The 27,151-nt window shown below is 41.4% G+C and overlaps 1 protein-coding gene and 1 long non-coding RNA gene across 2 annotated transcripts in view; one reads left to right on the top strand and one right to left on the bottom strand.

Annotated features, from left to right (window-relative positions):
• The first annotated feature begins 1,308 nt into the window (after positions 1-1,308).
• On the top strand, positions 1,309-24,335 carry LOC114357575 (uncharacterized). Its single transcript, XR_003656313.1, has 3 exons — positions 1,309-1,558; positions 16,419-16,421; positions 24,312-24,335. It is a non-coding gene; the product is annotated as an uncharacterized LOC114357575 (long non-coding RNA).
• Positions 2,089-27,151, bottom strand: part of LOC114357574 (P protein-like) — a 43,853-nt gene continuing 18,790 nt past the window's right edge. The window contains exons 2-19 of the mRNA XM_028311266.1: positions 23,533-23,636; positions 22,584-22,710; positions 22,057-22,117; positions 21,135-21,270; positions 20,204-20,346; positions 17,196-17,370; positions 16,846-16,994; positions 16,098-16,301; positions 13,929-14,044; positions 13,175-13,313; positions 12,249-12,384; positions 11,742-11,839; positions 10,937-11,038; positions 5,994-6,087; positions 4,938-5,080; positions 4,422-4,532; positions 3,612-3,759; positions 2,089-2,898 (exon numbers count right to left, since the gene is read on the bottom strand). Coding sequence (XP_028167067.1) covers positions 2,720-2,898; positions 3,612-3,759; positions 4,422-4,532; positions 4,938-5,080; positions 5,994-6,087; positions 10,937-11,038; positions 11,742-11,839; positions 12,249-12,384; positions 13,175-13,313; positions 13,929-14,044; positions 16,098-16,301; positions 16,846-16,994; positions 17,196-17,370; positions 20,204-20,346; positions 21,135-21,270; positions 22,057-22,117; positions 22,584-22,710; positions 23,533-23,636 — 2,365 coding nt within the window. The 3' untranslated portion in view covers positions 2,089-2,719. The remainder of the gene's footprint in view (positions 2,899-3,611; positions 3,760-4,421; positions 4,533-4,937; positions 5,081-5,993; positions 6,088-10,936; positions 11,039-11,741; positions 11,840-12,248; positions 12,385-13,174; positions 13,314-13,928; positions 14,045-16,097; positions 16,302-16,845; positions 16,995-17,195; positions 17,371-20,203; positions 20,347-21,134; positions 21,271-22,056; positions 22,118-22,583; positions 22,711-23,532; positions 23,637-27,151) is intronic.

The following is a 27,151-nucleotide window of genomic DNA, read 5'->3' as shown; positions in this document are numbered from 1 at the left end:
TTTTTTTTCGGTGATTAAAATTTAGTGGTGTATATAATTTGACAGCATGGCGGAGGTGCGATGCAGAGCTGTGCGGAGTATGTTGTCCCTTCATAGACAGCAATAAATTGACAGGTGATAGATGCATAGCTCACAATAAGCGGTCAGTATTTTTTGTTTGAAACGCCATACTGCAACGCACACTTATCCGTACCGTAACGTAAACGCCTCGCTTCGCTTGATAGCGCGAAAGGCGATGACAGCTTGTATTTATTTATTATTTATTTACCTTTAATGTACAACCCGGTCGGGTTATGACTGCGCACATGGCTGCCGTGACGTCACATCGACGCTCCGGTACGGACGGGGTGTACGCGGGGAAACGTACAAAAGCGAAAGAATATTACTATTATTTAAAAGTAATTAAAACAAAAACTAGCCAGATTTAACAATTTATATTAATTTAATTTTTTAAAATTTGTGAAACTTAATATTATTTACAATACTGCGGAAACATAACTTACTAAAATATTAAATCGCAACTTATTGATAGAAAATAGTTGTGATGATTTGTATTCAAAACGATATGCGATCTCAGAGGGCTAGACTAAGTAGCAATGATAATAACGACATACAAGACAACGCCGGATCGAAACGAATCCGAAATTACATCTGTCGCGTTTGTAACTTTGTCTAAGGAGCTCAGCTTTGTAACCAAGGCGAGCTAACCTACGTTAAAACATTAAGCTGAGTATACACTAAAGCTCGGTCTGTGAGCACGTAGAATTTTGTCCAATGACCCCAAGCTACCCATCCTTATCGCTCGCGCTTAATTATATTGCTGTCGCGACTGTGCGACGGGCGGCCGCAATGAGTGTGCGAGCGCGACAGCAACATAATTACGCGCGAGCGATAAGGATGGGTAGCTTGGGGTCATTGGACAAAATTCCACGTGCTTGCAGACCAGACTATAGAGCATTTACTTGTAACAGAACATCAAGCCGCTCTATGAAATATCATAAGTCAAACTGTGTCACGAACCAAACGTCATTTATGTTACCTGTTTTGTACCATTCGCAAGAACGAACATTACATAGAAATGTTCTAGTCTATACTCACCTTTAGACGATAGATATAAATATCATTGTACATGTACAAATAATAAATAATATCACATTAAAATTGGATGACATTAAAATGTATATTTCATTTAATAACAAGAATTTTATAATACACCCTGTATACTAAACTCAAGGTTTCAAAAATAATTACATCATTTTTACGAATAAAATTTTAAAAAATAATTTCACAGCTAGATTATTTTATTTACATAACATTTAGTATTAATAATTACCTTTGTAAATTTATTATAATAAACAGATAAACAATATTTTTGTTATATTGTTTCATTGCTTTATTCTTCTATCTGAATATTCATGTATTTTTCTAATTAAGTAAATATTTATATCCATTTTTTGTAACACTTAAGGACCATAGACATTCTACTTTTAGCAACGGCCATTTTGCCAATAAAAACCTAACCAGTGAAGGTCAAGTTTGTCCCGGGGAAAGTTAAACTGTCATTGGACCCGCAACGAAATTATTCAGAAGAAAAGAGGAGTTCGAAGTTACGGTTCGACTTCCCTCCATTGCAAAGCGGATGACAGGTGACAAACAAAGGTTTAGTTATTTTTAAGAAAATTTATATGCGCCACGGACAATAAATATCAATTAACCCATGAATGAGCTCCCTGCCAATAATATTTTTCACGAAATCAACTAAAAGCACGATGCCAAATGTACATAATCAGAAAAATATTTCGAAATTTGTATCGTACTACATAATAAGTGCTTAAGTACCTAAATTTATTGTAAAATACAGGTATAGTCTGGTCTGTGAGCACGAAGAATTTTGTCTAATGAGCCCTAGCTACCCATCCTTATCACTCGCGCGTAATTATGTTGCTATCGCGCTCGCACACTCACTGCGGGTACCAGTCGCACAGTCGCGACAGCTATAAGGATGGGTAGCTAGGGGTCATTGGACAAAATTCTATGTGTTCACGGACCGGGCTTTAGTAGAATCCTTGTTTATTTTATATTTTCTAGTATTCTACAATTTATTAAAATATATCAAAATATTTTACAAAACATCTCTAAAGGTTGATTTACACATATGGAGTCATACTGACACAGTATCGTCACAGCGGTATACGAGTGTTAATATTAACGTTCACGCAAACATCCCGTTTGCAGTGTCCCGCAAAACTGTGTTCACACGACAGTCCAGTTTTGCGTGACCCGGCAATACTGGATTGTCGCGGGAAAGGGCCTTTATAGTTTTACACCCGTATTCACAAACGATCCTTGATTAAGTGACGCAGCAACGCTATGCAAAGTCAAACGCACGCGTCGAATAGAGCTCTGCGATTGGTTCGTGTGTCCGCCACTCAAGTATTGTTTTTCAATAGTTTTTGGGACCCTGTGCGTCCATGCGCACTGTGAGACCTCATAATGTTTGTGGAGGTGTGATATTTCTGGATAGGGGGCCCTTGAATTTGGGGCCCACGTGCACGCCTCGGCCATTGAATATCTAATATCAGTGCCGAGGCGAAGAAAATCGGCAAGACCTGGAGCGAGATCAAGCGCGAAGCTCAAGACCGAACGCGATGGAGGACTGTTGTGGACGCCCTCTGCCCCATCTAGGGGACATTAGGACCTTATGTCAAGTAAGTCAATATCAGTGCCACGTGAAAGCACAATGACATATCAGCAAGTACACTGACGCGACTAAAAGGTTTCCAATCATGATGGGGAACCCTACTTTAAGGTATTGGACGAACGTGAACCGGTAGCCATGTTGCTCGGCCACGCCTGCGCAAACAACGTTCGCACTAGCGCCTATGAGGGTGCCGTTACCTGAAATAGAAAAATAAATAATCATTATAATGACAGGAAAATACATAAAAACTAATAAAACTCATTTATTTCGGTAAATAGGCTTTAAAAAGCACTTTTACACGTCCCAGTATTAACCCTACCACTGCTTCAGGACAATAAACGGGCCAGTGCTGAGAAGAAGCAGCGCAAGAAACTCAGTCACTATTGTCAGCCTCTTTTTCAAAAGTTTACAGGCTTTAAAAATACAAGTTATAAATATTAATTTATGCGAGCTAGGCAGTTACGCATCCCAAACATTTTTATCTTTTAAATAATTAATCATCGACTTTATAGTAGCCCTTTTTCATTAAGGTGCTTTTAATATGTGCTTCTACAACAGTTTGTGGTAATTTATTAAAGAACAAATAAACAAATCAAAAAATCTATACATACGCATTTTTGCACCAAAAAGGCGACTCAGCATAAAGGACGTAGCACACTTATCAACCTTGAAACGGATCGTAACCATATCAACTCGAGGCGGTAATTATTTGTATGAAACTCCGTACTGCAACGCACACCGTACGTAAACGCCTCGCCTCGTCTAATGCCTCCAAGCGACAAGGTGGGCCGACGACCGCATAAAGGTAGAAGGAAGGCGCTGGATGCAGGCCGTTACCCGTTAGTATTAATCATTGGAGGCCTATGTTCAGCAGTGGACGTCCTGTGGCTGAGATGATGACGATGAATACCTCCAAGACAGGCCCCGAAGCTCAGCGACCAGGCCAAAGGCGCCAGAGGGAGCCCCAGCCCGTTGGGATCAGCTAGAGTAGCCATGACTCGCACCATCATGGTCGTCAGGGGAATGTTGTCCACGAACGCTGATGCTATCCCTGACACCTGCAATAATTATTGTAGGTAATGATTTATAATGTGTACTATCACATTTCCCACCTCTCATTCCCACCGCTGCAACTCCTGTGTAGCCAGGATCTGCAGCTTTACCGCCAGTAAAAACCCAACCAGTGAAGGTCAAGTTTGGTTAAACTGTCATTGAACCAGCAACGAAATTAAACAGAAGAACATAAGAGGAGTTCGAAGTTAAGGTTCTTTCTTCCAATGCACTTTTGATCACAATGTTGATTTTTTGTGCTTAAAACGGTCTCTACGGGTTGGATCTGTATCCAGATTAGCAGGTGAACCAAAATGACTGACATAGCCCGCAGAATAGATAAAATCAAGAGGCAGTGGGCGGGGCAAATATCTCACAGAGGGTATGTCGGTCACTTTGGTTCTCCTGCGGATCTCCTCATTTTTGATTCGATCACGCAGGGGAACTCCGAGCATAGCACACTATCGTCCTTTGGGTGACCTTGAGCCTTCTTATGTGACCTATAATAAAGGCAGGCCCCCACTAGGTGGACCGTCGACCTCATAAAGGTAGCAGGAAGGCGCTGGATGCAGGCCGCTACCAACCGGGCGATGTGGAAAACCTTGGAGGAGGCCTATGTTCAGCAGTGGACGTCCAGTGGCTGAAATGATGATGATGATGGAGGACTCACCCAAAGCACCAGCATGACGGCGACAGCCAGGCGGGACTCCTGCCCGACGCTCAGGATGACGGCTTCAGTCATCTTGCCGATCCATGCGATCAGACCCAGCTTGGAGAGAGCCTGTAATCAATGATAGACACATGGTTCTCAACGCGACATTTTTATAATATGAGTGGCTTAGGTAACTAGTATTATATTTTCTGTGATGTGATATGTATGAGAAAGTTTAAAATTATAATATGCTTAAGCCTTGTTCGTACTAGTCGAGTAATTTAGTTATGCGTGCCCAAACAACTGCACTCAGGAAGATTTAATGAATGCTACTGACAACGCCACTCTTGTAGCGGAGTTTTGGGCTGACACTGTAAGTTTGTTGTCAACACGACGAGAAGAAGAAGATTTAGGCAGAGTTGCACCACCTAACTTTGACCGTAACTATAACGATAACCGGTGTTTTTTGTACATATGTAGTTTGACGGATTTTTGATGTTTGTCAAAGTTAAAGTAAGTTTACATGTAACTCACTTCCATCAACACAAAGAGAGCCGCAAAGAACAGGAGTGTGGACCACTCCACCCGCGCCAGAATAGGCTCCAGATCCTCCCTCTCCGCCAGGAGAAGCAGTAAGAGAGCCCCGAGGAGAGCTGTCCAGCCGAGCGAGAGACGCTCTGGAAAGAAACAAGGGTTTATCTATACTTATAATAAATCTGTAGAGAGGTCAATTCTGTACATGAAATATATTTTCAAAATAACTATCAGGGGGTGATTAGTGATCGATACTGATGCCAAAAATGCAACCAGTAAAATTTTTGTCTGTCTGTCTGTATGTTCCTTATAGAAACAAAAACTACTCGACGGATTTTAACGAAATTTGGTACAATTATTCTTCATACTCCTGGGCAGGTTATAGTATACTTAGGAATTCCCACGGAAACGGGAATTAGCGGGAAAATCCTTTTGTATGAAAAATCTAAACCGCTTAAGTTAGACGCTTGAAATTTGGCATGCAGGTACCTTAGTAAACTTAAAGCTTAGTTACAACAGGATATTGCAAAATTCCCACGGGAACGGGAGTTAGCGAGAAAAAACATTTGTATGAAAAAATCTTAACCGCGTAAGATAAATGAAAGGGGTAAAACGGGATCTACGCGTACGAAGTCGCGGGCGGCCGCTAGTTTATTAATAAGAAACAAAAAAATATATGAAAACACATTATAAAAACTGCTTTTAGGGTTCCTTGTTTCGTTATGTCCGTCTGTCTGTCTGTCCGAGATTTTGCTTGGAAACTATTGGCACTAGAGAGCTGTAATTTTGTGAAGGTATGTATATTAAACACGCCGACAAAACGGTACAATAAAATTTTGAAATAACATTTTTTTCATGTAAAGTGATGATTTTTTTTCATCTTCTACCGCATTGTGTGGAGTATCGTTGACAACGATTCGTTGTAGTTATTTTAAAATGACTTAGGGGTTTCTAAGACTATTTTTCGATTAAGGGATCCGTTTGCAAAATGTTAAAGTTTAAAGTGCCCCCCTCTAAAAACTAAACTGTATAGTTATGTATGATTATAATACTTACGCAATTCGGGGATAGCGTGTAAGAAGAAAACAACAACTACGAACATCACGCAAATGGCGGACTTCACCAGCAGTTGCTTGTCCCTGATTTTGTACTGAAAATAAAGAAAAATAAATCAAGAATGAGTGAAAATAGCACTGAAGGTTCCATACTCTAAGGCAGTCTTTCCCAAAGTGGGTGATAACGCCCCCTTGTGGGCGCTACAGGCTTAAAGGGGGGCGGTAAGAGACCCAGTGGCAAAGTGGGCAGTAGACAAAACAAGTTTGGGAACTACTGCTCTAAGGGGACGGCACAGCTGCAGGGGATGCTTAAGGACGAAGCACACTTATCAACCCGGAAACGGATCGAACTGGACTGCCAATAAAAACCCAACCAGTGAAGGTCAAGTTTGTTCTGGGGGAAAGTTAAACTGTCATTGGACCCGCAACGAAATTAATCAGAAAAACATAGGAGTTCGAAATTAAAATTAAGGTTCGACTTCCTTCTATCTATCTAGTGCAAAGCGGATGACAGGAGACATCATTAAGTAACCTTTAAGAAAACGGACAATAAGCAGGCCTGGCTCACTCCGCGCGGTACATCCGATAATTACCTACAGCGAAGCGCCCCGCCGGCGGGTATTATATCAGTCGAGTGTCACGCGCGCGCCCGTCAGGACGCTGGCGTGCGTTGTAGTACCTAATTCTATGATCGAAGTATTATTTAAAAAAGAACATAAAGAGAAAGAAATATTATTGTGCGGCGTTCGGGTGTTTAAATTCGAAAAGAAATCTACCGGATTTATATTTTTTTTCTCTTCCTAAAGATGCTGAAAGGTATGTTGGCCATGTAGGTAATCAATAATTCTTAGGATAGTATAGGAACCTAACCTCAGTAGCGGCGTAAGGGGGGGGCGGTGGGGGCGGTCCGCCCCGGGTGCCAAGCATCAGGGGGTGACACAAGTCGCGCAGATTAGTACTCACTGGCACATCTGCATGGCAAATCTGCGGTCTATGTCATGATACGGGGGGGGCATGCAATTGTCTTTCAATCTTCGAATCGGTAGGTAACCCCAAAATCCTGGGGGGTACCGGGGGGTGCCATAGGACTTGTGACGGGGCGGGGGGGGGGGTTGTGTCCAAAATTTTTGACTTTATCGATCGATATCTCGATAACGATGCATGATACGCTAAAAATGGTTCGGGCGTTATTGTAGAGCACAAAGAAAGCTACAAAAAGTGTCCTACAAAAATTTTCGAATCTCATCGGATAGCCGAGTTATTGCCGAAAAACAAATTTTAAGCGTTTTCCAAGATGGCGGCGAAAGCTCCTAGGAAAGCTTGGTCGACAATCTCAAGTTAAGCTTTTCTAGGTATCCCCTACAACATATTAAAAAATTAGAAGCGCAAATTCATTTTCTTTTATTTGCCTTTTTTTCGGACGAAATGACTGGACTAATACTTTTTAAAGGAAAATAGATTGTATAAATAAATACAGCTTAATTCATATTGTTTCCTCCAACAACTGTGTAATTAGTAAACACTGCGCACAATGACAGCTTTTGGCAGCAATATGTCGCTCTTGATTTATGCGAGGGAGTTACATAATATTTATTATGTAGTTTTAAATGTTATAAGAATTTTCATTAGGTATGTTTTCCAACATTAGCACTAATGACATAACTGATGCAACGAATTACCTTGTGTTATGACGTAGACTCGATGAGCTTATTTCTGTAACTTTGACTGTAAAAATGATTTCAGAAAATACCTAAAGGAAGTGACATAATGACTTATAGACCAAGAGCTAGTGAACGCCCGACCTACGTCATTTTATAAAAGCTGAAAATTTATCAGCGCAGCGCATGCACCGTGAAGTTTGGGTCATAATGAGTGTCTGGGGTTAGAAGAACGGTCAAAACTATCTGGCTGATAAGGAAACAACTTCTAATTAGGGCCCAAATATTATTATAAAAATCAGCTTTTATATTACCACGTAATGAATATTATATCGAAAAGCTACCGTAAAAATTAGACTTAGGTCACCTGAGGTATACATTATTCTGTTTATAAATGTATTTGTGATATAAATAGGTACTAAAGTGCGAAAATAGATTGCAAGATTACATCTACAAAGATGATTATCGTAGAAGCTAGACCTAACACCGTAGATCACCTGCGCACGCACGTTTTCATTTCATTCATCAGACGCAGGTGGTTTGGCATTGCTTTTGACCTAGAATAATACTAANTTTTTTACTAGACACTACTAGACAGCAACCCTAACAGCGTAAGAAGAGTTCAGAGGCACGCGATAGAAAGAGACAAAACTTGTAGGTGAATAAAATTGTAGGTACGTAGTGCTGTGCGAGCTGAATTCCACTGTATCGCGTCGTAGCAAGACTCGTATTTATTTAAATCGTCTTGCGGAGTAATCCTTCTGTACCTGTACTATTACTTATTCTGTGCAATAAGCATCAATTTTATTAAGGGGACATATCTTTTGAGCTATTGGCTAAATACCAATACATATTATTTTTTACAAAATCGCTTATAAGCACGGAAATTTTTCTTTGTCGTGACAAGATCGGTGTAATTTTGCAGAAGTAGATGTCGACGGGTCCCAAGAACAAAGTCGTATCTTCAAAGTTGTCTAGTTGCAGTAGGAAGCATTAAAGTTACGCATGTGAATTACGTCTCAGAACATCATAATTTGAAGTAAATTATAGTAAAAAGTATTTGTTTCTTTTGTTTACTTGTTTTTGCTGTGTAGTGTTTTGTTTTAAATATGTATTTTATTTAAAATTGATTCTTATGTAACAGTAAGACTTTGTTTTCTGGAATATTATATTATAAACTCAGACTTAACTACATATGCGACTTTGTTTTATGGAATCTTTATAGTCACAAAAAGTAGTATGTGTACAAGAGACTATGTACATCGATATTGGCTCAATACCAAAGTCGTATGTGTTAAATCTAGGTACCGTTATCGTATCTAAATGTAGATGGTAAAAGGAAAACTATTTTAGACAATCATTTTTAGGGTTCCGAAGTTCAACATAATCACATTATAACGTCATCACTAAACCTTATAACAACGAAATTATTATCTAGTAGTAGTTTTTTTTAAATTGTATTTTAATCATTGCTTATAATCACTAATTTACTAACCTCTGCTTATTTATTTTATTCTACTAATTTGTTAGGTAACCAACAATTACGTATTTATTTACCTGTTTCTTTTATAAAAAAAAAGTTAATTAGTGTATTATATACTCATCAATTTCACTACTCAAGTCGTCATCATTTGCATTGCTAGATTTGTAGGGTAAAGATCTAAAAAATACTGCATTAGTAGCATTTATAACACCCGTTTTGCACATGCTATCTAGATCATTATATTTATCTTTTGTTAATTTGAGTGGTGAAGAGTAAGCACGTTTCAAGACAGGTATTAAAGATGAGTTTCTTGTACTATCGTTCTGTATAACTAAGCATTCGTAAGATTCTTCATTTAAAGCATACTTAAAGTAAAATTTATTTGGTTCAGATTTATCAACTAAAACTTCTTTAATTTTAGTCCACAATATGATCTTTTGTTTTATTAATTTTTTGTTACATACTTTGTCATTCACAATGACATGAGTTTTAAAGTTAAAAAAGTTTTCCTGCACCATAGCTTTGACTAAATATGGTTCACCATCTGTTTTTGCCCATCGTACAAGCAGGCGCCATTCATCGGGAGTATAAATTTTGTTTTGGAGTGAGACGAGCGCTCTATGAGGGCGTGGGTTTCTGACGGTAACGGGGAGCTAGTATGGATGTCTCGTGTGTATGTAGATTCTGTATTATAGTCAAATATTATCCAATGTAGTTCTAAATTGTATTACCTTACTTTAAGCGCTATCCTATTACCAGTAAAAAAAAACCTTTTAATTGTGCTTAATGCTGTTTTTTGTTTAGAACAAAGTCTCATGTAAACGTTTGTACAAAGAACAAAATCGTATTATCACATACGACTACATTTTTTTGTTAAATTTACGTTGAACAACATCGTATGTGCACATGCGTTTAAAAGTTTTAGGATAATTTTGGCTGAACAACAACCTAAGTGAAAATAAGAAGGTTAATTTATTTTTTATCGAAACGAGTTGTTCTTTTGTGGATTTTCTTAAAAATTAAATTACTACTTCAAATAATACAGAAACACATTTTTTTCAGTTATCGTAGAACAAAATATTTTAGTCACATACGTCGGCAATTTTAATGTGTGTCGTATTTTTCTTGCAATATTAATCAAAATGTAAAAAACACCTAGCCTATCTTTAAAAAGCGTCTGACTTGAAAATATTATACAAGTACTTACCCAGATTATTATTTGCTTTATTGTTATTTTCGTTTGAAGTAGTATCACAACAATCATTTTTATCCATTTGTAGCGGTAAATCTAAAATTATTTTCTTTCTTGATGATGCAGACATCGTAAAACATATACTGTGACACTGAATTTACACTTTTTATCATTAATATGACTCAGAATAAAGAAATAGTTTTAACCTCCAAAATCGACCGTCACTGCGGAGTACAAACTCGTGTCTGATGTTACGAGATTGTTTGTCGGAATATATTTCAGATAAGGTGATGTTCAATTAGTTATTTCATAAAGTAAAAATGATATTTAAAAAATAATTACACATATATATAGCTACTGTTATACTTATTACATTTGATCAAAAAACTATAATTCGTCTTATAGTAACATACGTGTTCGTTTTACGGACCCGTCGATGTATGTTGTATTAAATCAAGCATTAATGCTTACAAAGATCACATTCCCATAAGATAATAACACTGTTCATGACTGACTTCAACAGTGGAACAGTCACGAAAAGGAGACAGAACTACTTTAACTTCGTTTATTTATTCTACTCTAATTCAAATTTCAAATATACTAATGCAAACCTTTTGCTTCATCTGCGCAAGAGTGGAACAGAACATAGGGTCTGTCTTAGAGGTGCCCCCTCCAGCCTCCCTCCTCAGTAGTGCACTGTTTAGCTTATTGACCTGAAATAATAAGTATAATTAGTTTCTAGCAGTTCATATTTCTACTCAATATCCCAAAATTCAATAATAAGCCGGCACCGTAGGGTAACCATGGTCATGACTATTTTAGGAAAAAATTAGAAAAAACTATCTTATTTTTTTAAAACACAATAAATTATGAAATTCTTCGATTTACACCCTTTATGATACTTATTACCCAGACCACATTTTTTTTTCACCACAGGACACACTGTTATCATGAAAGTTAAGGTCATAGCACACTTATCAACCCGCAGAGGAATCAACACCGTATCGCATTTCGCTTCGCTGTCAACCGTGAGGCAAGTCGTTTTTGTTACAGTGCGGATATGTGTTCGTTGCAGTGCGGAGTTTCATACACGCCTCGAGTTGATACGGTTACGTACGATCCGTTTCTGGGTTGATAAGTGTGTTTTGTCCTTAAAAAACCTGCTGCGCTAGGCTGTTCTCGCTTTGATATTTGTCAAATTAATAAAGTAATAAAATATGTATAATAACAAAATTTATAAAATTCGACCAAGAGCCGGAAGACGTGGTGTGGGCAGGCCTACCGTGGACCGACGACCTCATAAAGGTAGCAGGAAGGCGCTGGATGCAGGCCGCCACCAATCAGCCATTGTGGAAATAATTGGGGGAGGCCTATGTTAGTGGACGTCCTATGGCTGAAATGATGATGATGACGAACCTTTTTCTCTAGCGCTCTCCGGACCAGGTCTTCGTCTCTGGAGTACGAGGAGAGGGAGGCTGCGGCCCTCCGCCATACTGCTATCTCTTGCCGCAACTCTGGAAGGAACGAGAGAGAAAATTCACACAAAGGGCGATGGAGCGGGCTATACTCGGAGTTTCCCTGCGTGATCGAATCAGAAATGAGGAGATCCGTAAGAGAGCCAGACTGACAAAGCCCGCAGAATCGCTAAAATCAAGTGGCAGTGGGCGGGTCACATAGCTCGAAGAGCTGATGGCCGCTGGGGCAGGAAAGTTCTTGAGTGGCGACCACGAGCCGGAAGACGTAGCGTGGGCAGGCCTCCCACTAGGTGGACCGACGATCTGGTGAAGATCGCGGGAGGTGCCTGGATGCGAGCGGCGCAGGACCGGTCTTTGTGGAAATCCTTGGGGGAGGCCTTTGTCCAGCAGTGGACGTCTTTCGGCTGAAACGAACGAACGAACTTTTAGAGACACCTTTGTATTTTACCTAATATATCCCTAGGGACGCTGTGCCTCAGCTTGTTCATATCCCGGAACATGAACCGCAGCTGGAAGTAAGTCTGCACGCACACCAGGAGGATTCCCACGCCCATGTGTAGCGTGAACGTCGTGAAGTTTATGTTCTGTAAGAAAACCAGACAGTAAATATTTTGTCTCAACTAAAGTCCGGTCGCCGAGCAGATGGAATTTCGTACAATGACCCCAACGCGCACGCACACTCACTGCGGCCGCCCGTCTTACAGTGAATGTGCGAAAATCACATTCTACGAAATTATTATCTGCTCGACGACCGGACTTTCCATTATTTCCATTTCCATTTCCATTATTTTCTAATATTATAAAGGACTAAGCACACTTATCAAACAGGAAAGGGATCGTAACCGTAGGATGGGGTCAGCATTGTTTGCGATTGTATTTCTTTGTACTGCAAACGCACACGACTTATCTGTACCGGACGGAACGTAAACGTCTCGCGGTTGATAGGCGATAGCGCGACGAAAGGCGATACGGTGTAGCCTTTTCCGGGTGCATTAAAAAGAATTAAAGCGGACACCGCGTAACTTGTTGATAAGGGGAGGCAGGAGGAGATTCGTAGGAGAACCAGAGTGACTGACATAGCCCGCAAATTCGCTAAAATAAAGTGGCAGTGGGCGGGGCACATAGCTCGTAGAGCTGATGGCCGCTGGGGCAGGAGAGTTCTTGAGTGGCTACCACGAGCCGGAAGACGTAGCGTGGGCAGGCCTCCCCCTAGGTGGACCGACGATCTGTTGAAGGTCACGGGAGGTGCCTGGATGCGAGCGGTACAGCATCAGTCTTCGTGGAAATCCTTGGGGGAGGCCTTTGTCCAGCAGTGGACGTCTTTCGGCTGAAACGAACGAACGAACGAAGGGGAGGCAGAAGAAGAAGACTTGCTTGCTCCAGCATGGAGGGGTGGCTGGCTATGATGACGTTGGGCGGGTCGCCCACCGGCGTGGCTGCGCCGCCCACGTTGCTGAAGATCACCATCGACATCAGAACCGGCACAGGGTTCAGCTGCATCACCTCGCACAACCTGCAACGTTTGATTCTTAGAATCTTGAGAATTAATTCTTAGAATAGGCTAGTTTCCTAAAAAAATTTTTTTAGTCCGTCATGTTTAATATCAAAAAATATTGGACACCTATATTTTTATTTGTCAATCTAACAAATAATTACATAGTTATGGTGCGTTGAAGTTCCGCGTGACGTCACAAAGTGCGGCACTTTAATGCACTCATTGACGTCACAGGCCTCTTCTTATGAACTTTGGCGCGCTTTATCTCTTTTTTTCATTAGTTTGAAAAAGTGAAAAATAGGTGTAGTCTTTTTTGATAAGTTAACTGACGGACTAATTAAAAATCTTGCTTTTTAACCCAGGAAACATCCCTATTGATCTTACGATTACTTTCTGGGAGACCCCGGTAACTTTATTGAAATAAACAATTTTTAATTTAATTTAATTTCGAACTCCTGTGTTCTTCTGATTAATTTCGTTGCGGGTCCAATGACAGTTTAACTTTCCCCCGGGACTAACTTGACCTTCACTGGTTGGGTTTTTACTGGCGGTCAAGCTGTAGATCCTGGCTACACAGGAGTTGCAGCGGTGGGAACGAGAGGTGGGAATAGTCCCGTTGCTGTTGCTTTTTACCTTATAGTGACTGGTGTCATGAGAAGAACCGTGGTGACGTTGTCGAGAAACGTGGAGAAGAAGGCAGTGAAGAAGCATAGGCAATTTATCAATGGCCACGTCCTTCCTCCTGTCACCTGAAATAAAATATAGTCACATCATCATCATCATTAAGGACGAAGCACACTTATCAGCCCGGAAAGGGATCGTAACCTTATCAACCCGAGACGCTCAGTACCATCTTACTTTAACTTTGAAAAATTTCAAAAATCTGTCAAACTCCATACAAAAAGCACCGGTTATTGTTTTTGTTACGGTTAAAAAAGGTGGTTAGTCTTTGTATGAAACTCCATACTGCAACGCACACTTATCCGCACCGTAACATAAACGCCTCGCCTCGCGGTTGACAGCACGCGAAAGGCGATACGGTGTTAATCCCTTTCAGAGTTTACAAATCTGCTATGACCTTTATTCTACTCCATCAGAACCCACGATAGCAGAATCAGTCATCATCATTTTAGCCATAGGACGTCCACTGCTGAACATAGAGTCCAATGGTTTCCATAATAACCGGTTCTAAAGCCTGGTCTGCGAGCACGTAGAATTTTGTCCAATGACCCCAAGCTACCCATCCTTATCGCTCGCGCGTAATTATATTGCTGTCGCGACTGTGCGCCGGGCGCCCGCAGTGAGTGTGCGTGCTCACAGACCAGACTATACCTAAAGATTCGGCCAATCCAACGCGTGCAAGCTGCGTGCGAACAGATGTCGTGTATGCGTCGTGTTACTCGACAAAGGCCAAGCCCGGAACATTCAAGATTGTTCATCAAAATATTCAAGGCTTGGCCAGCAAAGTCTTAGAAATAGAGCTATTCTTAAAAAGTTTTGATATTAATGTAATGTGTATTACTGAACACTGGCTAAAGAAATATGAAAGCTCTTTTCATATAGATAATTATCAGTTAAGTAGCGCGTTTTTCAGGAAGTCTGCCATTCACGGAGGCTCCTTAATATTTGTGAATAATAATATTAGATATAAAGAACGCAAAGATGTAGTAGGGCTATCAGTTGAGCGTGTTGTCGAAATTTCCTGTGTCGAGCTTGAGAGTTACATCATTGTATGTGTGTATAGACCCCCTTCTGGGGACTTTGGTATTTTTGAAGCGGCTATTGAGGATGCTCTTAATAAAACTTGTAACAGCAACAAAAAGGTCTTAGTTTGTGGAGATTTTAACGTCAATTTACTAGATAGCTCATCATCATATTCTGTAAGACTACTTTCCCTTTTTAAGTCATTTAATTTGTTTAGTCAATTTAAGGAACCAACTAGAATTACGGAAACCACAGCTACTTGTCTAGATAATATTTTCTCTAGCTGTGTCCCTGACAATAAAGCTGTCATACACAATCTTACGTCAGATCACTGTGGTATTAAAGTAGAATTTATTTGTAATAATTTGAATAATAAAAGTAATAAAAATGCCGTATGTAGACCTGTAACCATTAGTCGTCTAGAACGTTTTAAAAATAATCTTGAAAATAAATTGCATTTAGTCCCGTATGTGCAGGGAGACCCAGATGCTCTTTACAATAACCTTTTCGAATGTATTAAAACCGAACATGACAAAGTTTTTACGGTAAAGCCATTAAAACCAAATACCAAATGTAAGTTTAGTGACTGGGCTACTAAGGGAATATACAAAAGTCGAAATACGTTATATGAACTTTATGGCATGAAAAAGTATAATAATAGTATATCTTTTCTTGAGCATGTAAAAAAGTATTCAAAATGCATGGTAAATTCAGTGAACTGCTCCTGAATCGAATGTACCTACTACTACTATTTCTATTTATTTATATTAACCGGCAGACAGTGGTGACTGAGTTTGTTGCGGCGCTTCTTCTCAGCACTTGCCAAATGTTGGTCTCGAAGCGCTGGTAGGGTAAAAAGATTATGAGACATGTAGAGGCTCCTTAAGAGCATATTTTATGACGATTTGTAAGAACTATTTATTAGTCTAAACAAATAAAGAATTTTTGACTTTGACTTTGACTTTATGAATTTGTAGCAATGAGATCACATCAACGCGTCCTGTCATTGGTAGCGGCGATTTATGCACACGCAGTGATCGCCATCGCCGTCGCCGCCTGCACGCGTTGTTTTGGCCGATGCTTAAGCAGTAAGCTCACCTCAAAGGCTACCACAGCCAGGTAATCGAACAGCCCAGTTTCTGCCAGTATAGCGACCAGGAGCATCATGCTAAAGAGCAATAGCAGGGTCTCCACATCCAGCCAAGAGACCAGCTCAGACAAGGAAGGTCGGGCACCGCTGAGAGCCAGAACTGCTACTCCGAGAGACGAGGAGAGAAGTGCTGCGATGGTCCGGTTCACTATCTGGAAGAGGTTTTAGTATTCAAATCAAATCAAATCGTTTATTTATGCAAGTAGACTCCCAAAAAACACTTTTAAGGACAAAGCACACTTATCAACCCGAAAACGTATCAACTCGAGACGGTCAGTATTCTTTGAATGGAACTGCAATGCACACTTATCTGCACAGTAATGTAAACACCTCGCCTCGCAGCGAAATGAGATACGGCGTCGATTCCTTTCCGAGTTGGTAAGTATGCTATGACCTTTAGTCGCAGTATCCACTGCTTCGGGACAGTAATATGGGCCAGTGCTGAGAAGGAGCAGTGCAAGAAACTCAGTCACTATTATTTGGCAAAGTGAAGCTGTAGATCTGTTCTGAACTGAGCGATAATTAATCTTTGCTTTCGAATAGTGTCGTTGCAGGTCCAATGATAGTTTAACTTTCCCCCGGGACAAACTTGAACTTCCCTGGTTGGGTTATTGTCGGTCAAGCTGTAGATCCTGGCTACACAGGAGTTGCATCGGTGGGAACGAGAGGTGGGAATAGTCCTGTTAGCAAACTTACCTCAAAAATAATAAGAAGATATAAAGAAGCCAGCAGAATTGTGGAGTATATGATCCCATCTCTCTCATCCAGAGGGTTCATTTGGTAGCTCACTGTGAGAGGAACCGTGCAGTTGCTGGTTGTCGCCATACGCAGAGTCACTGTTGTACCTGCGAGAAAGAGAGAACCACATTTAATGGAAGCAAGAAAGAGACAACCATCTGGGAGAAATATTATGCGAACATCAGGCCTTCCCAGCCCGTCTGGCCAGCGTGGGGAGTGTAGGCCAAATCCTCCATTTGCCTCTGGTCAATTAGAGGGTCGTGCCCCTGCAGTGGAGACTAAATGACCTGATGATGATGAATCCTTACCATTATTTTCAATTTGGTCCCACGATAACAGGTCGAGGTCGCTGCTGTTATCCAGACTAAAAACCGGTGGTTTCAGTTGACTTTGCTCTAGTGCGAGGGTTTTGGACTCCGTGATGCTTGGTGAAAAGTCCAGAACATCTTCGGACTGAAGATGGACGGCCCAAATCGTGGAGTTCTGAAAAAACGCAAGACCTTTTATAAAAATGGATGAACTGAAAGGTCTTTTAATTTGGCTGGCCCGATTTCTCGAATTCCTTTTTTGTTGCGTTTGATATTGTCACAAGAAGGTTCTTGTGTAACAAAAATCAAGAATAATGCTCGGAAAATTCAAGAAATTGATTAAGATTAAAAAGATTTACAGATCATTTATTCATCGAGACAAGGTAATACAATAAGGTAGATGTTACAACATAATGAGTAAACATAACGGCCATATAACTTTTTTTAAGACAGGAAAACTTCTGTCCGGACAGCAGTAAATGATAAACCATTCTCTTAGTTCGATCCCCATCGTGTTGGACCATTGTGTGGTGGTGTGTGGTGTATGTGTGGATGTAGCCACTCGCTTTTTAGGTGGTAAAAATTCATGGAATGGCATACCCACCGCTGTGGTCAAGCGACGGGTTCTGTGGGGCTCTCCCTTCCAGATGGTAGGGTCCTAACTACTGAAAATCCACCAGTGTCCTTCTTTTTGAGCAATAGGGTAGTTGAAGGAAGGAACCCAAGTTCCACCTATGCCCAGATTTTCCGCAGTGCAGACCAACCTTGGCTAACACAAGCATATTAAGCTTGCCAGGAGTTAACAGGGACATCAGTAACCTTTAAAAATCCCGTTTACACTCTGTAAATATGTACCTACAGATCATAGACAATCGTAGTCAGCATCTTGACAATCATAAAAGTCTATGTGCAGGCTGTAAAGTATTGTTTGTTGATTATTATCCGAGTCAATTGTTAGTCTTCCTTGGATAAACTGTTTATTTTATACAATAACACCACTTTTACGATTTCATGTTTTACAGTGATCGTTAATACTCGTAGTATGGATTTTATGACTCTTAGCTTATACAGGTAGTATTTTACAATGCTCGTTGTTTCCTTGTGAGATCGAATCAAACGAGGCGATCCGTAAACGAACTAAAGTCGCTGACATAGCCCGACAGATTAGCAAGCTGAAGTGACTATAGCCAGGGCACATAGGACGCAGAACTGACGGCCGATGGGGCAGCAAGGTCCTGGAGTGGAAGCCGCGTACCACAAGGTGGACCAACGACATCATAAAGTAGCAGGAAGGCGCTGGACGTAGGCCGCTACCAACCGGTCAACATGGAAATCGTTGGAGGCTTGTGTTCAGCAGTCGTCCAGACCAGGACGTCCTATGGTTGAAATGATGATGATGATGATTTTACAAGCTTTTATTTATCTTTCTATATACACATACTCGTATAGGTAGTGTAGGTACAGTAAGGTGTTTCTGTTCCACTGCTGGACAAAATAAATATTATTTAAACTACATAACATATGACTTCATTAATATTTATAAGTTAACACAGTGTAAGGAATTAAATTGTGAATGGTTTTACCTATTCAATTTTCCTTTAGGCATAAAATTGCAAAAACGTATTTTCCAGTGGGGAGATTTTTCTTTTATCCGCAACGAGGAAGCTCTTGGCCTGTATCTCACCTGATGGTAAGTGACGATCAGGCCGAAGGTGGAAGCGAGCTTCACCCGGAATCCTCAACCACGGAGGAACTGGCTATCTTACCTCTAACTGCCGGAACACAATAATGCTGTTAACATTGTTGTTATGGCGACAGACTTAGGTAAGATGGTGGTAGCTAGCCAGGCGGACTTAGAACAAGCTCTACCACCAACCAAACCGAACAGAAAAATATGCCCCCACTGGGAATCGAACCCGGGACCTATGATATTTATTTTATTACTTTTACCTTTGATATTATTCCTAGTATTATCTTGTTGCGTTTTTAACTTTAGAAAAGTTCAAAAACTAACTTAAAATAAGAAAGAACAGAATAACGATTTTTTTAGATATTACATGCGTTTGTAAAATTTCAACTCAATCTGTTTTCAGTTAAAAAGGTCGCAAAAAGAACCTGGATGCGGGCAGCGCAAGAACAGTCGTTGTGGAAATCCAGGGAGGTCTATGTCCAGCAGTGGACGTCATTTCATCATCATCAATTTTCATAGGAACTGCTTCACTGCTGAACATAAGCCTCCCCCAATGATTTCCACAATGGCTGGTTGATGGCGGCCTGCATCCAGCGCCTTCCCGCTACCTTTATGAGGACGTCGGTCCACTCTGTGGGTGGATGTCCTACACTGCGCTATCTGGTACGTAGCCTCCACTCCAGGACCTTGCTGCCCCATCCGTCAGTTCTGCGTACTAATGCCCTGCCCATTGCCACTTCAGCTTGCTAATTCATCATTTGGCTGAAACCAATGGTCAACGTTCGTTCGTTCGTTCGTTTCAGCCGAAAGACGTCCAATGCTGGACAAAGGCCTCCCCCCAAGGATTTCCACAAAGACCGGTCTTGCGCCGTTCGTATCCAGGCACCTCCTGCGACCTTCACCAGATCGTCGGTCCACCTAGTGGGAGGCCTGCCCACGCTACGTCTTCCAGCTCGTGGTCGCCACTCAAGAACTTTCCTGCCCCAGCGGCCATCAGCTCTCCGAGCTATGTGCCCCGCCCACTGCCACTTGATTTTAGCGATTCTGCGAGCTATGTCAGTCACTCTGGTTCTCCTACGGATCTCCTCATTTCTGATTCCATCACGCAGGGAAACTCCGAGCATAGCACGCTCCATCGCTCCTTGGGTGACCTTGAGCCTTCTTATGAGGCCCATAGTAAGCGACCACGTCTCAGATCCGTATACCATCACTGGCAACACACACTGGTCAAATACTTTTGACTTGAGACACTGCGGTATTTCGGACGTGAGAATATCGCGAAGCTTCCCGAACGCTGTCCAATGAATGATCAACGAACCTGCTCCAATCCTAAGACTTCAGACTCCCTATGCAGCCAGATATAGAGTAGGTGTTCGCTCTCGTTCCGTCTGCTCTGGCTGAAGGGTCCAGTGAGGGTGATGGCTACCAGCGCCTTCTGGAGTGTAGGCTGCAGGGCGTATTCTGAAAACAATGCAGTTTGTTTCATTTACTAAACTAAAGCCCGGTCTCCGAGCACGTAGAATTTTGTCCAATGACCCCAAGCTACCCATCCTTATTTCTCGCGCGTAATTATGTTGCTGTCGTGCTCGCACACTCACTGCGGGCGCCCGTCGCACAGTCGCGACAGCAATATAATTACGCGCGAGCGATAAGGATGGGTAGCTTGAGGTCATTGGACAAAATTCTACGTGCTCGGTGACCAGACTATACATAGTTGTTACCGGCGGCTTGCTACGTGTGGTGCGAGCGAAGTGAATAGAAGAGTGCGTGTCGTGTAGGGGCCTTTTCCCATAGCAATCGTAGCGGGAGAGCGCTGGGCGCAGGCCGCTACCAACAGGGTAACATGGAAAGCATTGGGGGAGGCCTATGTTCAGCAGTGGACGTCCTATGGCTGAGATGATGATGATCCAATTTTGCGGGATCCTCCATTACTGGACTGTGGTGTAAAATGTTGTTTACTGGATCCCGCAAAAAGTGATTACCGTGGGAAAGGGCCCTTAAGGTCATAGCACAGCAATTATATTATCAACCCAGAGAGGGATCAACACCGTATCATCTATCGCCGCGAGGCGAGGCGTTTACGTTACGGTGAGGATAAGTGTGCGTTGCAGTACGGAGTTTCATACAAAGAATACTGACCGCCTCGAGTTGATACGGTTACGATCCGTTTCCGGGTTGATAAGTGTGCTTCGCAAGGGCGGGATCTTGCAAAAAACTGGATTTCTCCGTAGGAACAAGCTCTAATTTACCTTTTATTTCTCCCTCTTTAACAGCGGTATGGAGGACCACATCCAGCTTCTCCCTATTCATGATGAGAGAAACAGTCAGCAGCAGCCAGCAGCCGACCAGCGCCGATAGCTTGAAGATACGAGCTATGAATTGCACCTGTAAGAAAATGAATGTGGGATCAAGAAAGAGAAGGCTTAATTCACGTATTTTGACACTCAAGATCTCGCTGACGTTTAGAAGTCGTCTCATTGAAAAACAGCTGTTATAAATCCGTATTCACAAGGGTCATTTTCGATAGAACGATTACTCGATAGGATCGCAACTCAGCGATTTGTTGTCATTGAAGTTTTGGTACGTCGTCCCATTGAAAAACAGTTCTAAATCCGTATTCACAAGGGTCATTTTGATAGAACGATTATTCGATAGGATCGCAACTCAATGTTTTGTTGTCGTTAAAGTTTTGTTAAGTGAATAAGGCTACATGACTATTCCCACTTCTCGTTCCTACTGCTGCAACTCCTGTGTTGCCAGGATCCACAGCTTGACCGCCAATAACCCAACCAGTGAAGGAAGGTAAAGTTTCACCCTGGGGAAGTTTAACTGTCATTGGATCAGCAACGAAATTAATCAGAAGAACATAGGAGGAGTTCGAGTTTCAACATCCCTCCAGTGCAAAGCGGATAACAGGAGACAAAACAAAGGTTTAAGTAACCTTTAATATAAGGCTTTGTTAGTGGAACGGAAGACGTAGTTTGGGCAGGTATTCTACTAGGTGAACAGACGATCTGGTGAAGGTCACAGGAAGTACCTGGATGCGGGTAGCGCAGGTCGTTATGGAAATTCTTAGCCTTTGTCTAGTAGTGGACGTCATTCTGCCATGCGTTCCCATTTCCCATCGTTCATTCGTCAGACTTATGGTTTCAGTTGTCAATGTTGTCATACCTGTTTCTTCCTTTCTGATTTAATTTTCTTTTCTGCCTTCGTATTTAGAGGATCCATCAACCTGTAACAGACATACAAAATTATTCATCATCATCATCATTTCAGCTACAGGATGTCCACTGCTCAACATAAGCCTCCCCCTATGATATGCAATTCGTCCGGTTGGTAGCGGCCTGCATTTAGCCCCTTCCTGCTACCTTTATCAGGTCGTCGGTCTACCTTGTGCGTTTTCCGGTATGTGGCCTCCACTCCAGAACCTTGCTGCCACATCGGCCGTCAGTTTTGCGTACTATGTGTCCTGCCACTATAGATTGCTAATCCGTCGGGCTATGTCAGCGACTTTAGTTCGTTTACGGATCTCCTCATTTCTGATTCGATCACATAAAGAAACACCGAGCATAGCCCTTTTCATAGCACGCTGTGCAACTTTCAGCTTTTATATGAGGCCTATTTATAGTGAATCTCATTATAGGAATTCTTAACCATAGAATCTCACAATATAAATCCTCAACCATAGGGCAACTTACCTACTCCCACTGTCCTTGAGCATATTCTGGAGGTTCTGCGCTTCGTTCTCTTCAGTTCTGAGATCCGCAATCTTCTTGTCGAATAGGTTGTGTCCCTCATCACCCTCGATTGGTGTTTCCAATTTGCCTGCGTTTAGAAAATAGTCGAGTTAGTTATGAACTGAAGAGAAGCAGTTAGTGAATGGAATCAACTAATAATTAGACTTGTTAAAAACATTCATCATCATCAGCATCATCATTTCAGCCATAGGACGTCCACTGCTGAACATAGGCCTCCCCCAATGCTTTCCACGTTGATCGATTGGTAGCGGCCTGCGTCCAGCGCTTCCCTGCTACCTTTACGATGTCGTCGGTCCACCTTGTAGGTGGACGTCTCACGCTGCGTTTTCCGGTACGCGGCCTCCACTCCAGAACCTTGCTGACCCATCGGCCGTCAGTTCTGCGTACTATGTGCCCAGCCCATTGCCACTTCAAAAACATTATTAGAAGAAAATGTTCATAATTATAAATAATTTAACTTCAGAATATGATATGTTTATAATGTAATATAGGGTGTAAAATAAGGGTGGACTAAAGGACGTAGCACAGTTATCAACCCGGAAACGGATCGTAGCCGTATCAACTCGAGGCGGTATTCTTTGTATGAAACTCCGTACTGCAACGCACACTTATTATCCGCACCGTAACGTAAACGCGGCGAAAGGCGATTCGGTGTTGATCCCTTTCCGGGTTGATAAGTGTGCTATGCCACGTACCGGAAAGCGCAACGTAGGACGTTCACCCACAAGGTGGACCGACGACCTCAAAAGGTAGCAGGATGCGGGCCGCTGCCAACTGGTTATTGTGAAAGCCGTTGGGGGTGGCCTATGTTCAGCAGTGGACGTCCTTTGGCTGAAATGATGATGATGATGAAGTCTGATAATGACCTAAATTAAAAAGGTTTTCTTACCATGCTGCTGCTCGTACAGCCTCTTGAAGGGTGCCAGCGATGCATCGTACTTGATCTCATCCGGAAGATCCACCCAGATCTCCAGACTGCCCGGCGTCAGATCACTGGAGGAAACCATAGAGTATACACTATTCCTGTGGCTCTTGTCGGCCTTCTTCTTCTTTAGTTTGTTCAAAAAGTCCGCCATTTTTGCTTTTGACAGCTGTCAGTGTCACATTGTCTTACAGAAGCGGTGGTTTGTAACTAATCTGACTTTAGATGATGTTGGTTATTGAGTGGTGTTGACTTTGTAAAACTAAGATATCTATATACATATATAAAAGAAAGTCGTGTTAGTTACTTCACTTATAACTCAAGAACGGCTGAACCGATTTAGCTGAAAATTGTCAGGGAGGTAGTTTAGAGCCAGGAGAAGGACATAGGATACTTTTTATCCCGTTCGAAATAAAAAAAAGTCTGCTTATTTATTGCTATTAAGGCGGAACAAAGTTCGCCGGGTCAGCTAGTATTATCATATAACTAAATGTTACTATATTATGCAGTCTTTCATGATTATTGTTATTTTGCTAAATAGATTTTTTTGCTAACAGTTAATATTACCAGCCAATGGATAACTCTTTTCTATTTGTAACCTTTATCCAAACCAGTAAACCAATTTTGAACATTCTGGTACGGAAATAAAGTCATCCAATTTTCGTTCCTACCGCTGCAACGCCTGTGTAGCCAGGATCTACAGCTTGACCGCCAATAACCCAACCAGTGAAGGCCAAGTTTGTTAGTTAAACTGTCATTGGACCCGCAACGAAATTGATCGTAGACTCCTATGTTAGAAGGAGTTCGATGTTAAGGACTTAGCACACTTATCAACACGGAAATGGAACGTAACCGTATCAACTCGAGGCGGTCAGTATTCAAATATTATAACTTTAACATCAAGATAGAAGAGCTTTCATTATAAAAAACATTATAAATATCTATACTAATATTACAAAAGCGATAGTAACTCTGTCTGTCTGTCTGTCTCTCTTTCACGCCTAAACCACTGAACCGATTTTGATGAAATTTGGCAGGGACATAGTTTGAGTCCCGGGAAAGGACATAGGATAGTTTTTATCCCGGTTTTTGAAACAGGGACGCGCGTTAAAGTTTTTCTGTGACAGACAAAATTCCACGCGGGCGAAGCCGCGGGCGGAAAGCTAGTAATGAAATATTGTAAAGCTTACAGTAAAAAAATACAGGTTAACGAGTAGGGGTGTTGACTGGATGGGATTTTTTTCCCAACGAGTAACAGGGTTACTAGTTTTGGTTTAGAAATAAGCGCAAAAATAAAGTGAGTTTTGTAAGTTTTTCTAGTTCTTCTCGACGCCATCTTGTCTACTGGGTCGTATTTATAAACAGCACAATCGCGTATGTTCCGACTATGTTTATAAACTATGGGGAAGTTTATACTCGGATACCAAGAATTGGTTCCCACGATGTCTCACTCGTGTCTACTGATTTTTATCCTTCATCATCAGGTCATTTAGTCTCCACTGCAGGAGCACGACCCTCTAATTGACCAGAGGCAAATGGAGGATTTGTCCTACACTCCCCACGCTGGCCAGACGGGTTGGGAAGGCCTGATGTTCGCATATTTGTCCCTTAGTCGATTTTTTTATGCATAACAAGGCAGGTATTTGACCTAGGATGGTGCTCTGTAAGTGCCTATTCACTCTCGCCTTGAAAAGGCCCGATTTCGAAGAAAAATTAATTTTATCTATGTATTTTAATTGATTAATTACTTTCCAATGTTAGCACGCAATCCTTCAAGTTTGTAATGTTCAGATTGTATTATATTTATTTTATTTAGAAAATTATGAGCCTGTCACTGTCATAAAGTATAATACATTCCAATTTCACCAACTGCGCATTAAAATGTATAGGTTATGGCCAAAACTTTCTACTTTGTTGTTTTAAACAAAACACTATTGCAGTTAGCGGGTCATCGACCCCAGTAACTGGTGTGATCCGGCTCAAACCAGTTCGAAGTCGGCCATTTTGTGTTTCGCCGTCTAGATTTTTTGCGATTTTATAGGCGATGCGGACGGAGATAGGTTTTAGCAATGATATTATAGAACTATTTTATTATGTATAATATCATTGGGTTTTAGTGTTTGATCGAATAAGATATTTGAAGACTATTTTTTAAAATACTTAGCTTTAATCTCCTTGCACAACTATACAGAAACGATTAAAGATTAAATTAGGTAGGTACCTACATTAGAAAAACACAAATTATTTCCATTAAATACCTACCTATACTAGTACGAACAGGTGCTATTCAACATGCAAAAGAAAAAAAATTACAGATAATATCACAAGAAATATTAAAATCAAAATCCAGACACACCAAATACCTACCTAGCAATATAAAATCCAATAAAGACAGAAAATAATATAAATTTTAAAACTTAATGATTAAAAAGAAATAAGGCATATAGCTACTTTTCAAAGAAATCTACGCAGTCGAAAACGCGTGCAAAAGTTAGGTACTTGAGAATTACGTCCGTAGGTATTCGCAAACGATGCTTGCTTAAGTGAAGCAGCAAATCGAACGCACAGCGTTGGATAGAGCTCTGTAATTGGTTCGTGTGTCACCCTGTGCGTCCACGCGCACTGTGAGACCTCATAGTAATGTTTGTGAATATGGGCGTTAGAGACACGTACAAAAACACGAATGAATGGATTTCGATTTAAACGTACGTTACGTTTCAGCCAAATGACGTCCACTGCTGGACAAAGGCCTCCCCCAAGGTTTTCCACAACGGTCCTGCGCTGCCCGCATCCAGGCTCTTCTCGCGACCTTCACCAGATCGTCGGTCCACCTAGCAGGAGGCCTGCCCACGCTACGTCTTCCAGCCCGTGGTCGCCACTCGAGAACTTTTCTGCCCCAACGGCCATCGTCTCTACGAGCTATGTGCCCCGCCCACTGCCACTTGATTTTAGCGATTCTGCGAGCTATGTCGGTCACTTTGGTTCTCCTGCGGATCTCCTCATTTCTGATTCGATCACGCAGGGAAACTCCAAGCATGGCCCGCTTCATCGCGCCCTTTGGGTGACCTTGAGCCTTCTTATGAGGCCCATAGTAAGCGACCAAGTTTCAGATCCGAGTCAGATTTCGATTTAAAAATAGCACATAATTAACATTTTATTTTTATTTTACCGTGACCGGCATATTTTCCTTGTTTCTGTTATTGTTACAATTGCTAATATCAGGAGTCCGTTATGTTGTCCGTAAAGAGTTTGTTCCCATTGGAATCCAGTTTTGTGCAGGATCTCGCAAAGTGGACTGTCGTATGAACACACTATTATTACACTCTTTTGAGACAAATAAATCTATTTGTGTGTTCGAAATCGAATTACAAATTCTAACGGATCGGTTTTGCGGGACTAATGCCCGTTTTCACCATCAATATTTAATTTTTAAGTGACCCCTATGGTAACACATAACAAGATGGTAACACATAATAAGAATTTTGTTTTATGGGTCACTTAAAAATTTGGAATTGATGGTGAAAACGGGCATAAAACACGTTTAACGGAATCCTGCAAAAAACTCGATGTCTCCGTAGGATAAGCC

Source organism: Ostrinia furnacalis, unplaced genomic scaffold, assembly GCF_004193835.3.
Source record: "Ostrinia furnacalis isolate ACB-3 unplaced genomic scaffold, ASM419383v2 OfSCF3264, whole genome shotgun sequence".
Lineage (NCBI taxonomy): Eukaryota > Metazoa > Arthropoda > Insecta > Lepidoptera > Crambidae > Ostrinia > Ostrinia furnacalis.
Note: the sequence above shows the minus strand (reverse complement) of the source record. Positions and strands in the feature narration are given on the sequence as shown.